The sequence below is a fragment of the Magnolia sinica genome, chromosome 18 (genome assembly GCF_029962835.1).
Source record: "Magnolia sinica isolate HGM2019 chromosome 18, MsV1, whole genome shotgun sequence".
Taxonomy (NCBI): domain Eukaryota; kingdom Viridiplantae; phylum Streptophyta; class Magnoliopsida; order Magnoliales; family Magnoliaceae; genus Magnolia; species Magnolia sinica.
This window is the reverse complement of record NC_080590.1, coordinates 2,878,405-2,896,605: the sequence shown is the minus strand read 5'-3', so window position 1 is coordinate 2,896,605 and position 18,201 is coordinate 2,878,405. Positions and strand designations below refer to the sequence as shown.

The following is an 18,201-nucleotide window of genomic DNA, read 5'->3' as shown; positions in this document are numbered from 1 at the left end:
TAACTGAGATGTCCTTTACTGTTTCTGACTGAAAGATGTCCTTTGCATTATAATGTGCATGGACAGAAGAAACTGAGCTACTGAGATTGCAAAAAGGGGACATGCATCAAGCATGACTCTTAATAATTTTCAATGAGACTGCTAGATTCATTTTATGCTTGTGTGAATAGATGTGAATGGAGCTGATTTCATATAGAAGTGGCATGTTCGTATGAAGTATGGTATGGTACCACAAGTTGTGCTACAATTGCCCATGCAGAGTTCTTCACTCAATCGTTAGATGATTTATATAGATACATTAGTTCACTGTTCAATGATAAATCATGAATTGGTTAGATATATATAGATTTTTCGAGTTTAGTTTATCATTTCCTTTGTTTGAAACAGGCACTATCATCGCAACAGTCATAATGCCTAAGGATAAAGGAAAAAAGGCTATGGTTGGAGAGTTATCCAGGGGGGATCGTACGAAACTTCGATCAAGACATAGATCGGAATGGGCAAAGGAACAGACTTCTCCGACTGGGGCAAACATGAAATTGAGCGGGGCAAGCATGAAATTGAGCGGGGAAAACATGAAATTCAACGAGGCAAGCATGAAATTGAGCAGGGAAAACTGAAAATTGAGCAGGGCAAGCATGAAATTGAGTAGGGCAAGTATGAAATTGAGCGGGGCAAACATGAAATTTAGCGGGGCTAACATGAAAATTGAGCGGGGCAAACTAGAAAATTCATCGGAAAAATTCGAAACATTAGCGCGGCAAGCATGAAATTGAATGGTGCAAACTGAAAATTGAGTGGGACAAACTATAAATTCAACTATGCAAGCAAACATTAAATCGATAGAGCATATCATGATATTGAGCTGGGCAAACAATAAATCAAGCGAGCATATCATGATATTGATGTGGGCAAACGATATTTCGAGCGAGCATAGCGTGATATTGAGTTGGGCAAACATTTCTTCGAGCGAGCATAGCATAGCATGATATTAAGCGGGGCAAACATTAAATTAAGCGAGCATTGCATGTATATTGAATGGGTAAATTGTAAATTGAGCGAGTATAGGATAATATTGAGCTAGACAAACATTAAATTGAGCGATCCTTGCATGAAATTTATCGAGACAAACATTAAATTGACCTTATCTACCATGAAATTAAGCTGGGCAAACATTAAATTGAGCGATCCTGCCATGAAATTTATCGAGGCAAACATTAAATTGACCTTATTTACCATGAACTTAAGCTGGGCAAACATTAAATTGAGCGATTGTAGCATGATATTTATCAAGACAAACATTAAATTGACCTTATCTACCATGAAATTAAGCTAGGTAAACATAAACATGGAATTCAGTGAGCCTAGCATGAGATCAAGTTAGCCCTAACATGGAATTGAGTGAGCTTCAAATTGAATTGAGCGAGTTTGACATGGATTTGATCGATTAATGCATAAAATTGACTAAGCCTAACGCATGAAATTGACTAAGCCTAACGCATGGAATTGATCGAACTTCGCATGGTTGTACAAGTGTATCATTTTTTTTCAAGATCTTTACCTCTGACTACCGCAGTATCGGTCAAATGCAGGTTGAAGAGAGGTGCTTTAGAGTGAGAGAATATTTTGAACCTTTTCAAGGAGATGCAACCAGCTCATGGAATTTCACGTAACCCTAGTCAAGATGAAAAATGACAAATGTAGAATGATGATATCTAGATGATTCATGGAGTTATCAATCACGAAAATGAGAAGAAAACCCTTCGTACTTCAGTTCTTAGTTCCAAGAGAGTTTAGGTCCAGAAGCACCTGTTGTTTTGTTGAGGGGAGTGAAAGCAATGCAAAAAGCAATGCGGTGAAAGGAGTATGTAAAAAGAAGGGATATTTTCATCTTGAAATGTAGTCTCCGCACGTGAAGGTCTAAGTTGCAAAACAAGGTTTGTCTTCTTTCATAAAAACAGCTGGATAAAAGGTGGGGTTTATAGTCCTAAATTTCTCACACCTAATCCCCTCCCTTGAGTCGACTGGTATCTGCATTTCCCCTTCTCAAATGGTGGCGACTCTTCCACTGTACACTTGGATTACATCTACTTAAATCGGGACCGTCCGAAATGTGTAACCGAATTAGAATGAGCATGCCAAAAAAATGATCACTGATTTTTAATCATATGATGTTGGTATTGAATTTGGATGGTTAGATCGTTGATGAATTTAATTTCTCCCTTCATGGTGGGAGCTGGAGGCGGGGCATTTTGGTGCCTCCACGTGGTTTCTTAACACTTGGCATATATGAACGAGATCTAAACCGTTGATTTAGTTTTTCCCATAATGGTGGCCCTTGGTCGAAAAAATCACAATGTTTAGATGATCCTAGATGGTAAATCCCATTGATGTGAGAAAACCATTTGTTGGATGTTTACGAAAGCCAAATTAAAGCAATTTTGGTATTGGGCCAATCAACGGTGGACCCCACGGGACGCCTTGTTCGGATCATCGAACGCATGTGCCACGTATATGGTACAGAAATTGGATGCACGAAAATGCGTGCCTCGAGAGGCAGGGAATCCGCTTCATACACAATCCGGGCCATTCATATGGACGTACAAGTGTGCCGCGTGTACGGTAGATGAGTCACCAGCGTCGAAAACTGCAACTGCAGATGCACACGTAGTAACGCAGCAATCTCCTCTACCTACTGCACATGCTCGTAGGAATGAGCTCATGCTAACGCCAGCACATAACGGAGCCGGGTAGACAGGTCAAATATCCAAGCCATCTATCTACCAGAAATTGCCATTCCGTATAATCCGCGCGCGGGATCCGAGGTGGGTGGATCACTGTCTGTGGGGCCCAACGTGATGTATGTGCCTTACATCCATGCCGTCCATCCGTTTTGATAGCTCATTTTACGGCATGATCCCAAAGTTGAAGAAGATACAGATCACAGGTGGACCATACCACAGGAAACAGTGGTTATTTACTATTAAAAACTTATTGTGGGTCACAAAAGTTTTGGATCAATCCGATCTTTGTGTGGTCCCTTCATCCAGGCGTTTTCATCTTATCAAAAGGTTGGATGGAAAATCAACGTTCTGGTTTCCCAAGAAGTTTTTAATGGTGGGTATTCAATTATCACTGTTTCCTCTAAGATGGTCCACTGAATATTTGGATTTGCTTCATTGCCTAAAACGAGCTGTCAAAACTTTTGGACAGGGTGGATGTGAGGCACATACATCATGGTGGACCCCACAGTCAGGTGCCCACCGAAGCCGCGCGGGGTAGATTCCCTGCGGAAAGAATAGGGACGGTCGACTAGATAGGCGGGCCGAGAAAGGATTGGCTACTCCCCCCAAGCCCCGTGGCTGGTGGTCGGTGATCTTTGAGACCCACCATGATGTATGTGTTTCATTAAAGATTATTTTAGGCCATATATCAAAATTGAGAGGGATATAAATCTCAGGTGGACGACTACAATAGTGATGGGATATCCACCATTAAAATCCTCCTACTGGCCACTGTACTGTTTATTTGAAATCCAATCCGTTAATTAGCTCATACAGGCACAGATTAAGGGAAAAAACAAATATCAGATTTATCCGAAACTTATATGGCCCCCAAGAGGTTTTTAATGGCAAACGCTCATTGAACACTGTTTCCTGTAATGTGGTCCAATTGAGATTGGTATATACCTCAGTTTTGGATTTATACCATAAAATGATATGGAAAAATAGATGGACGGCAAACTCGTAAATCATGTAGGGGGAGTAGCCAATCCGCGCCCAGGCGGGCCACACTAACCTAACAAAAGCTGTACTACGGTTGTGAAAAAAAACTAATAAAAAATCAGCAAAAGCTTTATAATCCTTTAACTTGTACTTTTAATGTCAGGGCACACCTAACGTCCTTTATCTCTGAGCGGTAACAACTGCACGGTGAGGTCCACCTGATGGATGGCTGGTATATTTCACGATTCTGCGAGGGCATATGTGGTGGCGGACGCAGATTGCCTGTGCCTTGCGGTCGGAAGTTATGTACAGCTCACAGAGATGCCCGTGAGAAATCCAGTCCGTCCATTAGTTTCTCAACCTCATGTTAGAGTAGGACTCCAAAACTCAAGCAGATCTAAAACTCATGTTGGCCTTACGACAGGAAACAGTTTGGATTAAACGGCTACCATTGGAAACTCTTGGGCACAGAAATTTTGAATCAGGGTGATATTTGTGCCTAGAGTTTATCACAGTGTTAATAACATTATGATAAGTTTGGATGGCATATAAGCATCATGATGGGTTTCAAGAAGTTTCAACGTTTGTGTTTTCCTTGCGTCATGGTATAGGTGACTTTATGAACAGGTTGGATGGAAGATAAACATCACGGTGGGCCCTAGGAAGGTTTCGACGGTGGCATCATCGTCACTACTGCTTCATCTGGTGTGGTCCACTTGACCATTGGATCTGATTATTATTTGGAAATATCTCTTAAAATAATATGAAAAAAATAAATGGACGGTATGGATAAAAATACATACATCACGGTGGACCTCTCAGAGCCGCAGACTGTGCCGAGTCCGGTACAGCAGGGTAGTGCGGAACCCGCATCCCTGAACGCGAAAATACAGCGCACTAAAGTTACAGCGCACGCTGCACTGCACGATGTAGTGGTGACTTCTTTTGCTCCACTGCCTTTCATAAATTTTGATATTTTATTATATTCGCGCGCATGTGTACGTTCGGATGCCAGCTCCTATCCATTTCTATGGCCCCACGGAAGCTTATATGCCATACCACATGAATTCAGATGTTTTAGGCATAAATCTTTTGAGGTGACCAATCTGAGTTTTTGATTATCCTGATTTTTGGGACCAGGGGTCAACAAGAGGTGGGGTACGTGATGGACGGCGTGGATTTCATGCACTTTAAGTCGTTTCTTCGACATTTGAGAAACCCCGGTAGGTACCTAGCGTGAGGTACCCAAGTGTTTTCCGGCAGGAATCGCCTTATGAACAAACGGATTGGATGGCATATAAACATCACGGTGGGCCATGAAGATTTCGACGGTGGGCGTTTCCATCCCAACTGAGATTTGAATCTTTTTTATTTTTTGAATTGAGTCTATAGTCGTGCGGCAAAACGGATGCGCGGAGTGGATATCGCATGCACATCTCGGTGGGCCCTACAGATGGAGTCGCATCCTGCCTCCTCTCTCTCTCTCTCTATATATATATATTATATATATATATGTGTGTGTGTGTGTGATCAGAGAGAGAGAGAGAGAGAGAGAGAGAGATAATGGGAAAGAAGAGCAAGGTTCTTGTAGTAGGGGGAACGGGGTACATTGGGAAAAGGATCGTTAAGGCAAGCTTAGCCGAAGGTCATGTTACATACGTCCTCTACCGGCCGGAGATCGGCACGGACATAGAGAAACTTCAGATGCTCCTTTCCTTCAAGGATCAAGGGGCCCACCTCATCAAAGGGTCATTCTCCGATCACCAAAGCCTCGTTGATGCCGTCAAACAAGTCGACGTGGTCATCTGTACCATCTCGGGCGTCCATCTCAGGAGCCACCAGATCCTCCTCCAGCTTAAGCTCGTAGACGCCATCAGAGAAGCTGGAAATGTAAAGGTACGCACCTACTCACCTCTCTCTATATGCGTACGCTAACTTACGCTAATTTGCGTAATGAACAAATGCTTGGATTCTACTACCTCCCTCAACAAACCTCGAATTTGCGTGGGGACTGTAAATGGTATTACTGTTTGAGCCGGGTTCTTCTACAAGAATTAGCTTATACTATAGGTACATGTGTGGGGTCCACCGTGATGGAGGCCCCACATCCAGATCCAATCAGCCCATAAGGTGCGCCCGTTCAAGTTCACCAATGGATTTTCTTACCCATGGTAATCAGAGGATCCGGATTCATGTCCGACATATCAAATCGATCCAAAAAAGAAAAACAGGCGTATCTGACCTGACCCGACCCGGAGCGGGTAGTCGGGTAGTATAATTACTATTTTTACTCTAAACCTTAACCCACTCAAAATCGTTTTTACCCGCTCTTTTCTTACTCTACCATCTCCTACCCCAACTAACGAGCGCTGCCCTGCCTGCCTATCTTCTTTCTCTCCTTTTCTTGTTGTGTCTCTTAGCTGCGTCACGATTTCGTCGATATCTCGCGCCAATTCCTCCCAAAACTCCTTTAGCCAGGTGTCATCATCTAGGACCTTAGATCTCCTTCTCCGTCCTCGCATCGACGAAGATCCGCAGAGAAGAGATTTGGTAAGGACATTTTATCTCTCTAATTAAATTAGGCGGAAGCGGCACCGTCCCCTGAATCTAGCAGGAGAAATGATCAGATGCAGTGCCTGTACCATTAGATATGGTAAAGTCATTATTTTCCGCCAATATGTCTTATAGACAGACTATCTTATCCGTAGAAAAGGTGAGCCACATTATCGTCATTGGTCCTTTGTAAGGTAATCTGATAGAAACTTATGGTGGGACACATAATTGCTGCAGACCATTGATATCGATCATTTCATGTGCTGATGTGGCGTACCCAATACATATATAGTTCTGATTTTCACGGGAGAAAATCATAGTACTGTTTCTCATTTTTGTACGGATTTGATATTTATATCAATAATCACCTGATGACGAAAAGATGGATGTATCTTAGGTTACAATAAGGCCACCGTATCTTGATCATTTCTGTATGTCTTCTGTAATACCACTCACAAGTTTCCTCTTCGGTTTTTAGCCTAGACTTTATATGCTCCTCGGGAGGACCGAAACCTTATATGCTTCAACGATCAATATTCGTCCGATGCCCTGCACGCCTTGTGAGCCACACGCGAAACCTGAGAGATAATAGGGAGAGCTATTACATCTGGACCGATCCGTACCATGCCAATTCGATCCGTACCGTTTTTTCGACCGAGTCAGACTCGGATCGGATCAGGTTCGAGTAACGTGGCCCAAACTCGGTGTACGGACCAGGTGAATGACATTTCTGATAGGATCGGGTTGGACCTAATCCGATCCGACTCGTCGGATGCCCAGCCCGGTGACTCCACATGCCATTAAAATCTTCTAAACGTAGTGTGCGGCCTACCGTGTTTTTTAAATGCCATCCAAACCATTCATTATGCGCCCCACTAGGATTAATATGGACATTTAAAATATCAGTCCATTCTTAAACCCAGGAATGCATGACATCCACTCCTTCCATCATGTGGGACCGCTAGTGTTCTCCTTTCATCATGTGCATGGATCCCCCCCTTCTATTCAATCTTATCATAAGATGCGACCCACCAGGATGAATGTACGGCTTGAAAATCAGGCCATTCCAAAACCTAGGTGATCCATGCTGCATGATTAAAGTGTGGCCCACCTGAATTTTGGATGGTCATGAATTTTGGTCTGCGAGGAGAACAGTAGGGGGTAGACATGTTGGACGGCGTGGATATCATACATACATCAGGGTGGTCCCTTTATTTCGTGGTAAACGTAGGCCATTTGTATGATGGGATCCTGATTCCTGACAATCTATTTCCACGTATACGGTACAGTGTGCATTAGGTACAATTCACACTCGCTAGGTGGGGAACGGATTGGCTACTCCCTGCCACCTGCCAATCGCTAGGTGGGCCCCACCATGATGTATATATTTCATCCATGCCGTCCATATATTTTTCCAGATCATTTTATGCTATGAGACCAAAAATTAGATATATCCTAATGTCAAGTGGGCCACATTACAAGAAACAGTGTTGAATGAGCGTAGATAATTAAAAACTTTTTGGGGGCCATAAAAGTTTTGGATCAAGCTGACATTTGTTTTTTCCCTTCATCTGGGCCTGTATGACCCAATCAACATATTGGATGTCAAATAAACAGTACAGTGGGCCTTAGGAGGATTTTAGTGGTGGATATCCAATCACTATTGTTTTCCTGTGGTGTGGTCCACATGAGATTTATATCCATCTCATTTTTGGGATCAGACCCTAAAATGATCTGTAAAAATGTATGAAAGGAATGGATGAAATACATACATCATGGTGGGGCCCACAGAGCAGGGGGAGTAGCCAATCCGTTTCCCGCTAGGTGATGCCAAATCATCCACCGTACAACTGGCATTCATGTATTCCTATTCCAACCGTTCAGCTCCTATGCCCCATTGTGTATGGTGCATGGCCACGAATCGTGTTGACTGGAAGATCTTAACCATAGGGTGTCTTGATCACGACCATTTTCTTTCTGACCATTCGTTTGATAATGACCACAAATCAGTTGGTTAAATCATCTAATTGGTTTAATATTCTGCATTAACGATCCTGACCGTTCATTTTTAAGGTTATTATCGGATGTTTACAATCCAACCACTCTGTCTGATATTTGCAAGGTAATTAACGGCTGAAATGTAGCCGGTCTGGATTGGATAGTTTGAGAATGGACGTACGCGTGACACGCTTCACATGTAACGGCAGCACCGCCTCTCCAAAATCCAATCCATGCATCCATTAGGAATCATCAAGACAATGGAACGAACCAAAACTCATGCTAAGAAATACACAGGTGGGCCATAAGACGTGAACTCAAGAATTTGAAAGCATGATTTTATACCACTCTCAGTGGTGTGGCCCACCTGAGTTATGGATCATCTAGATTTTTGAAATCAACTCCAAAACAGAGTTTCACGCCTGATGGACGATATGGATTGAATTTACATAAACTAGCTCCCCCCTAAATTAGCAGTAGGTACGCCCCATATGTACCTAGGGCAGGTACGCTCGCTCGTGTTTAAAAAATAAAGAAACATGTGCACGCTGAAAAACAAAAGAGAAGTCGTCGCGTAAAGTCACAAGTCGGTTGAGTCTTGTCCATTTTAATATTAGAATGTTAAAGAAATAATAAACAGTAGTGGAAAATAAAATATGTAATCTACTACATAAATAAAATCATCAATCCAATTGTTTATTATTTATTTTATTTTTATATAAAAAAAAAATTGTAGCGGTTCTTGCCTTCGGAATTCGGGATGGACCCGGCACAAATGGTAGATGCAATGGAACCTGGAAGAGTGACATTCGACGACAAGATTATAGTTAGGAAGGCCATCGAGGACGCCAACATTCCCTTCACTTACGTCTCCGCCAATTGCTTCGCTGGCTATTTCGTTGGCGGTTTATGCCAACCTGGCCATATCACCCCTTCAATGGATACCGTCAGCTTCTTAGGCAACGGTAATCCCAAAGGTATAATCTCTCTCTCTCTCTCTCTCTCTCTCAATCATACCCGTTTGAATTCATGATCAGATGGTGATTCTATTTCAGGATTAAGGTCGAGATGGCAATGGGCCGGCTCATGAATGAATCGGTTAGGCCCGGTCCAGCCAGACACTATAGATTCGAGACCCGAACCAGCAGCCTTTCACACCAAGACCAAATACCAGCCCCAAAAAAATAAAAATAAAAATGGTTGGGTCCGGGCTGAACCCGAGTAACCCAAGAAATTGATTAATTCCTATTTTGAAAGTAAGATGTTCCTAGTATATTCCTCACTTAGGTGGGCCACATATTAACAAATAAAAAGAAAATGAAAACCATGGTTTACATGTATTTTGCATGTGTATATGAAAAAAAAAAACACATGTAGATATGAAGTTGGGCGAGGCCCGGCTAAAATGGAATCTGGTAGATAGAAGGTGTTTCAACATTGGGGTCATGAGTTCGAGTGCCCATGGGGGATTGTGTGAAAAAAAAGGTTGCGTTAAAGCATCCTAACCCCAACTTAGCTCAAAAAGACAAGCACAGAAGCCTGGCCTGTCATTTGGCCCAGGCCCACTTAGGATGGGGTCTAAGGTCATTTGGCTTCCACAGCTCTCTACTTACAATCTTTCTGTATTCTATGTCAGCTATTTATGTGGATGAAGATAACATTGCAACGTACACCATCAAAGCAATCGACGATCCACGTACGCTGAATAAAACGCTATACCTACGGCCACCAGAAAACATCTTGTCGCAGAGAGAGGTGGTCGGAATCTGGGAGAAACTCATCGGGAAAGAACTCGAAAAGTCTACAATCTCAGCAGAGGACTTCCTTACAACCGTGAAAGGTAATGCCAGACAGGATGGTTCACCCATATTTTAACTAAGGGGCTGAGCCCAAGGGCTAGACGGCCCGCTAAAATGATGATATTGTGGGCTTCAGCCCAGCCAACTGACAGTCCTACATAGAACTTGTACAAGCACCTACAGACCTAAAACGAAATAGTGTCCTGACGTGTCCAGTACGTACAGGTGGGTCCGATGGGTTTGCCATACATGGGCTGATGGGCCCCACAGTGGATTGGGGATGCCTCCAACTTCTCCCGGTTGGGAGATCCAAACCCTTCAATTCAGGATGGTTAAATGATAGATATTGGAACGGCTTGGCAAGGAAGCCAAGAATTGGAAGTCCAGGATCATTTTGATCCGACAGATTTTTGGGTAATTCCCCATCCACTGCTGGAGCCATCCGATCAACGATCTAGATCATGAAACCATGGGTCCCACTTGTACCAACCAGGCGTATCACCAACAACTGGTTGGAAAATAATGGGTTGTAGGTGATCAATTCTCTTCAAGGAATGAGACCTACAACCAGTTGTATGGTATCATCCAATTTTCTTTGCCTACTCAATTTTTTATTTCCACTTTGTCCCTGCATATTTTCATAGGCAAAAGTTAGCCTACAAACAGTAGCTGGTCGGTTGTAGGGCGACCGTCCATCTAGTTTCCTGCAGTGTGGATGGCAAATGGGTCAATATATATATATCCTTCAGATGTTCCTAGCATCTGGTCACTGGCCTTCAAAGAGACGGTGGTAGTAAACAGTAGCAGTTTATGGTGGGCAGAAAAAGGAAGCAAACTGACGGATAGGATTGTTTAAGTTGTGTAAATACTGCAAAATAGACCATCCATGCCAGTTATCATGAGATGAACAGCTTCGATTGATTCATCACCGTGCCCTTTGTAATGTAGATGACTCCATCGGGCCCACATGCAGAAATGGTCAGGTGATCACGACCGTCCATGTTTTAGGTGTCACCCAAGAGGGCTTAAAAATAAAACTTTTAAGCTGAATTGATGATTTGGCCATTGATATGTGTAGTTAAATGCTGACCATTGGCTCACATTCACCTCCACACATCATCAACGGTGGGGACCATTTTTTTCAGAGCGATTAGTTGATTTCAAAAGAAATAATAATAATAATAATAATAATAATAAAGAAAGAAGAACAAGGAAAAAAAAGGCACGGAGAGGATAGGTGCTTATCATCATCCAATCATCTTTGCATGTGGGGCCTACGCAGCAACCAATGAAATACAAAAAGGTCCTTGTTTTTCAACCGTTTATTTTTATGACAGGGATGGACTACGGACAGCAGGTAGGGTTAACCCACTACTACCATATTTTCTACGAGGGCTGCCTCGCGAATTTCGAGATCGGGGAAAACGGAGAAGAGGCGTCGGAGCTGTATCCAGAGGTTAGGTACACTCGAGTGGAGGAATATCTCAGGCGCTACCTGTAGAAATATTTCTAAGCTTCGGTTTGCGATTGGACGGTTTGGATCGTATGCATGTTGCTAAGGGTCCATTTAACTTTGCTAAAATAAGTGATTTTAGACAATTTTATTTTTCAAAAGCCGTTAATTAATTGTTCAATACGTTTTGATGGCCCCACAAAAGTTATGAACATTTCTCAGTTTCCTTGAGAGGGGTTGAGCTTCAAGTCCCGGTGGGGGTTTGATCACAGCGTCCATAGGGTCGTGTCGGTCCCAACGTAATGTGTTTTTGAAATCTACTCCGTTCATAACTTACGGCCCTTCATGTCCATCTTACATCCAAAATAAATAAATAAATAAATCAGGCCAGTCCATTACTCAGGTGGGCCAAGCCATAGTGAGCAATGTAAAATCATGCATAAACCTCAAAATTCATATGATGTGGCCCATCTGAGCATTGGAATGACCTTATTTTTGGTGTACCACTTCATCCCTGTGGACGCCTCTGATGAATGGTTGGATGGCATATAACACCATAGTGGGCCCCAAACACTAACTGGAAGGTTTTAATGGGTCCACCTGCATCCCCTCCCAGCTATTCCATGCATCATTGCCCACCTGAGCTTCCAATCGGCCTGATTTTGGACTCCATAGGATGGCACTCTTGGTGGTCGGTGGTTGTCATGCATTCATCACGGTGGGCCCCATTTGTCATATTAATATTATGTTAAAACAAATTTAAAGCTCTGGATTTGCAAACCATTGTGGGGATTACCTGGGTCTCCACCATGAATGGTCAGGATCATGAGACCATCATGGCCATTGATCCAACAGACGTGACCCAACTCAAAAACATGTGATTATTATTGTTCAATCCAAAACCAACCCAACTCCATTCAGGTGAATTTTCTAACCAGAACCGAAACCAAGGGACCTTGACTACTCTATCGAAACTCAGGTTGGGTCAGTGTGGATCAGGTTGACCCAAACCCAAGTTGCAGCCCCACGGGAACCTTGCCTGTATGTAAAAGAAACCATTTCACTTTACACAGTTTAGTTCTGGGTGTCCAGCCTAGAAAACTAACTCATGGTACTTGTTGATGCTGAAATCCGGGAAGCCTCCTTGGACTGCCTGTAGACCTACAAAAAAAACAAGAAAGGAGACCCAACCACCACTGGGGACCCTCGGATGCCAAAGGCTACAGTAGACTAGGTTAAGTAGAACATAGGGTTCCTGGTACATATTTGTGCATACTTTTCACCGTAAGCCAGGTTCTTATTTATAGTGGTTGGGTGACAGTGACGTATATGGTTATCTCTCTATTTGATGGGTACATATTGTAGAGGGAATCTCCCTACGAGCATATCACAGCTGTCTTCTAAGATCCTTGGTAGAGATTTGGAGAAATCTCGAATTTCTTCGATAAGATCTCTACGTGATCGGGATTCAAGAAGATCGAGGTAGGTGGCCGATGTGGATCTCAGGGTCACAGGGCCGAGGCCGTCCTGCAGATCGGAGGGTCGAGATCGATCTTCCAGAGTCGAACTGTCAATCGTGGTCAAACCTTCTTTCGAGGTAGGACGGGTCGTTCCTCACGGTAGTTCGTTGGTAAAGATAGGCAAGAGATCGACTAGAGCTGAGCCCTTCGTTAAGTAGTCGGTTCGCAGAGTCATGGTCGGATATTGGAACCAACTATTTTCCTTGAAAATACTTTTATGTTTATTCCTCGTTATGATCACTCCTGGTCAGTTCATTCTCACACATAACAGTACTTAAACAAAATAATTCATGATTGAAAGCCTTCATCTTCCAAAGGATTCACTCATAGTGTTGGAGCCTAGTAATTCGGACCCAGAAGCCACAGATGAAAGACATCCAGAATTGCCTTCTGGGGTCCGAGTTTACAAACTCTACTAGAGAGGTCTTTAATTTGTAAGAGGTTAGGGCAGCCTTTACCACTTGTTGGTGTTTCTTTTTCTGATGCCTGGCTTTTCTTCACCTCTCCAATGCCATTGGCTTACACATAATGAGAAAATGCAGAACCTTCCCTAACAAAGCCGGATTTAATTATTCTATTAGCCCGATTGTCATGTCTAAGCAATAAGAATAGGTTACCTCCGGATGGAGCTGGACTGCCACACGATCTGCTAACAAGGTCTTAACTCCCACACACTAGTGGTTCCTTTCCATTTCATGTTTATCTTTGGATTCTTGCACCGAAATCATTTACTGTTTCCTAATCTCCTAGGAATCCATTCCCTCTGTGCCTCGGAATTTATATATGGGCATGCGTCGATTTACACGAATGAGGAATAAGTCAAGCAAGCATCCCCATGATCTCATTAAAAACACCTGAAATGAACGATCGAAAGAAGGTTACTATGGCAATTTATCAGCACCGTAGTGACATAACAGTCTAGTTCATAGGTATGCACTAGGATTTATTAGCAGTGCAACTATCTTAAACCTATAAATTAAAAGAAGTGAATGAGACAATTTCAAAGCTCAATTGGGCAGTGGGGATTGAACAAACTACTGTTGAAATCTTCGTAGGGCTAATCGTGAGGTTTATTTGCCATCTAACCTATTCATAATGTCACACCGACCCGGATTAAGGTACAAATATCAGCTTGATCAGAGCCTTCCGTGGCCCCAGGAAGTTTTCAACAATAGGAGTCCAATTTCTATTGTTTGGTGTGGTGTGGTCCACTTGATATACGGATCAACCTTGTTTTTGGGCTCATATCCTAAAATGATTTGATAAAAAGGAAAGGACGGTTTGACAACCTAAGAAATACATCATGGTCTGGCACGTAAATTTCACACGTTAAGATGTTCCGTTGATGGCTGTGCAGCACATTCGGGGAAGAGAGGAGAACAGGAAGTGTAAGCATGTAGAATTTTCATGGGCCCTAACATGATGTGTGTGTGTCAAATCCACACCGTCCATCCATTTTTCCATATAATTTTTGAGTATGAGACCAAATATGAGGTGGATCCTGGTCTCAAGTGGGCCACACTACAGGAAACAGTGGAAATTGGATGTTATTGTTGAAAACTTTTTAGGGACATAGAAGGCTATGATCAAGCTGATATTTATATTTTCCTTTCATCCAGGTCCGTCTATCCTTATGAAAAGGTTAGATGGTAAATAATCGTTACGATGGACCCTAGAAAGGTTTCAATGGTAGTTGTTCAGTCCGCACTGCTTCATGTGGTGTGATCCATTTGAACTTTGGATGTGTCTCATTTTTAGGCTCATCCTCTATGTGATCCGGACAAATTAATGCAGTGTGATCTGGATGCGGATTGTGTCCTACCCCCGCCTGTCTCTAGCCACGAATGGGCAGTCCTGTGGGCGGGCCCACCATGATGTATCTGTTTATCAACACTGTCCATCTCTTCTCTCATATCATTTTAAGGTAGGTGCACAAAAACAGTGGGATTGGACGCTTGGCCGTGAAAGAAGTATTGTATCAGTATGATATTTGTTCCGAAGTTTATCTGAGTGGTAATAGTTCTATGAACGGTTTGGATGGCATATAAACATAATGGTCAGCTCCAGGAAGATTTCAACGGTGTACATTGCTGTTCCCACTGTTTTGTAGGTGTTGCCCACATGAGTTTTGGATATTCCTTATTTTTAGAATACTGCCCTATTGAGGTCTTTAAAAACAGATGGACGGAGTGGATTTGTCACCGACATCTCTATGGACCCCACACAGCCACATGCAATCCGCTCCCTCCTACAACACAAACGATCAGCGCTCTCAGGAAATGAGCTGTGCAAAGGATAAGCCTGTTAATTTAAATATTTTAAGGTGGGCCATTATAGGTTGATAGCCATAAAGGCAGGCGGTTATATGGAAAAACCTTTCAAAAAAAGTGGCTGAAGGAAGGAAAATGTCCATATCTGAGGAAAACCGTGAAAACAAATCTTAAAGGAAATCTGATGAAAAGGAAATTGATTTCCACCGTACTCTTGTCTTTTTCAAACAATTGAAACCGTCTCGTATGAAGAAATCAATTTCCTTACCTCAGTCACTTTTTTATTTCCATCAATCCAAACAGGCCCTATGTGAGAACTAGTATGAGAAATGATAATGAGGATCACCTTGATGTTTTGATAGGGCCGTAGACATACTTGAAGAAAAATAGAATTTCATCCAACTCCCATACAGAACACAGCACATATTTGTTGGGAAGCGCGGAAGGTGAGCCCTCAAGATCTGACGGTCTACACGATGTTTGAAACCTTTACAAAGCAGAAGAACGGTACTCTAACGGCCCGCCTATCTACTACTGGAGCAGATGGAACTATTCACACTTCTGATCCTACGGTATATAGTAGTCCCGGATTGCGATCTATGGATCAGATCATCCCAAGGAGAAGCTAAGATGGACAGACTCTCGTGCACAATGTTTCTCTCTCCGTATACTCTTAGTATTTTGTATATTTCATTATGCGAGAGAGAGTGCATGCCTTTTTATGAGAAAGGAAGGGAGTTTGGATGAGACCATATCATCCGGTCTTATCCCTATCTCCTATCATAAATCAAATTTAATTTTGAATTTGAAATATAACAGAAAAGAAGAAAGGCCGGAAGATTCCTAAATATGTGGGACCCATCCACTAGTGATTGTTCACCAGTGGGCCCCACCGGCCTACGTCCAACAATATTATGGGCTGCTGCAGTCTGCAGATGAAATAACAATCTAAATCAAAGTTGTTTGGACGAAGAAAATGATAACTTCTTCCAATACAAATTCATAAACATTGTGATTAAAGATTTAGAAAAATCTATAGGGGCCATTTGGCAGCTTAGATTTGGAATCCCTGAGATTTTCATATTCTGTCAGTTGCGTTTGGCAACCTAAAATTTCAATCTACGGAACTTAGAACTTGTGCTTTGCAACTTGGATTTGGAGGTGTGGAGAAGGCATGTGCTCTCTTTAATTAACCAAATTGAAAAATATGAATGTTAGAGAAGATTTCAAAATGCTCGGATTTTGCAAGCCAACTTTTAAATAGGAAATGAAAAGTGGACATATTTAGGATTTCAACCCCCAAATTCCTGGGTGCCAAACACAATATTTTGGCCTGGATTTGAATTCCAATTCGAAATGCCCAAAAATCCAAGCTGCCAACAGCCCCTACAAGTTCAAAGATTGGAATGCTTGTAGGAATTCTTGTTAAGAGTCTCACCTTAGGCCATCAATCAAATACTTCCGTCCTGTTTCATTGTTGAAGGACCTCCAACCATACTTGAATGAAACCCTGTAGAAAAGAACTATGTATGAACAAAGAGAAGCTACATGCAATAAAACAGTGTAAATAGATAAAAGATGCAAGTAATGACTTGGTGAAGTGAAAAGGAACATCACCGCATCATTCTGAACAACGAACATGAGTTCAGTTGAATGGAGACTAGAATCTACAATTTAGGTCTGACAGATATCTTAGAATGAGAGACGGGGAACACCAGCTTCAGTCATGCTAGGAGTCGTTCAAAGCATATTTTTTGGGTGGGAATGTAACCAGCTTCCCTCATCTGCCAGCGCAGTTCCCCTAACATTCCATATATCTCATTCGTTTCCTGATGTGATCTATCTTTGACTAAAAATACATGGACCTTGTCCCTGATCTCGATCCAGCTCTGACCAGGATGCTTCCTCACACCCCTGCTTTTCATCAGTTTCCTCAGCCTCTCAGCATCATCCCAATTTCCTGTCAAAGGATAGATATTACAGAGCAAGACATGAGCTGCTGAATTGGAAGGGTCCAACTGCAAGATATTTTCCGCTGCTCGCTTTCCAAGCTCCAGATCTCCATGTGTCCTACAAGCAGAAAGGAGTCTTCCACATTACAATATCAGGATCACATGGCATTTAATTAATAAATCTTTCAGCTTCTCTTAAGCGACCAGCACGGGCAAGCAAATCAACCATGCACGAACAATGCTCCCTCGTCGGTACCATGCCATGTTCAGCCTCCATGGTTTTGCAGTAACAGAAGCCTTCATCTAACAAACCCACACGGCTACAAGTGGAAAGAACCCCAACAAAGGTCACATGATTAGACATAATGCCTAAATATCGCATATCACTAAAGAGTTCTAGAGCTTCATTCCCATACCCAAAATGAGCATACGCCATAATCAAACTGTTCCATGAGATAACATCTGGATTACTCATCAGTTTAAACATTTTCTGAGCATTCTTGAGGCTCCTGCATTTTGCATACATGTCAATCAAATCATTCGTGACTGAAAGGTCAACCTCAAGCCCCATTTTCACAGCACAGACATGAACTTGATTCCCCATTTCTAGAGTAGCCAAGTGGGCGCAAGCACCACAGATGTCATCGAATAGCAATATCTAAAACAGTCCAGCAATCAACTAAGTTTCTTTTTTTTTTTGTTCAAATTTTCTTGATGAGATCGAACATTTATCGATGGCATCAACATTTACTTGATGGGAACGAATGGTTTGTCAATAGTATCAACATACTCTGTTACAGAAAAATTCAGGACATCAGACAACAGTGAGCACCACTAATCTCCACTTCACTACCTTTTAAGAAAAAAAAGAAGAGGACATTTAGTGATTTCCTCCAATGCATTTTCATGGAATTTCTAATCTCGCTCATGT

The 18,201-nt window shown here is 42.4% G+C and overlaps 1 protein-coding gene across 1 annotated transcript; it reads left to right on the top strand.

Annotated features, from left to right (window-relative positions):
• Positions 1 to 5,263: 5,263 nt before the first annotated feature.
• Positions 5,264 to 11,761, top strand: LOC131233580 (bifunctional pinoresinol-lariciresinol reductase 2-like). Its single transcript, XM_058230350.1, has 4 exons — positions 5,264 to 5,621; positions 9,013 to 9,253; positions 9,913 to 10,116; positions 11,413 to 11,761. Exons 1-4 carry the CDS (start codon positions 5,289 to 5,291, stop codon positions 11,574 to 11,576), a joined length of 942 nt encoding a protein of 313 aa, XP_058086333.1. The 5' UTR covers positions 5,264 to 5,288; the 3' UTR covers positions 11,577 to 11,761.
• Positions 11,762 to 18,201: the final 6,440 nt, after the last annotated feature.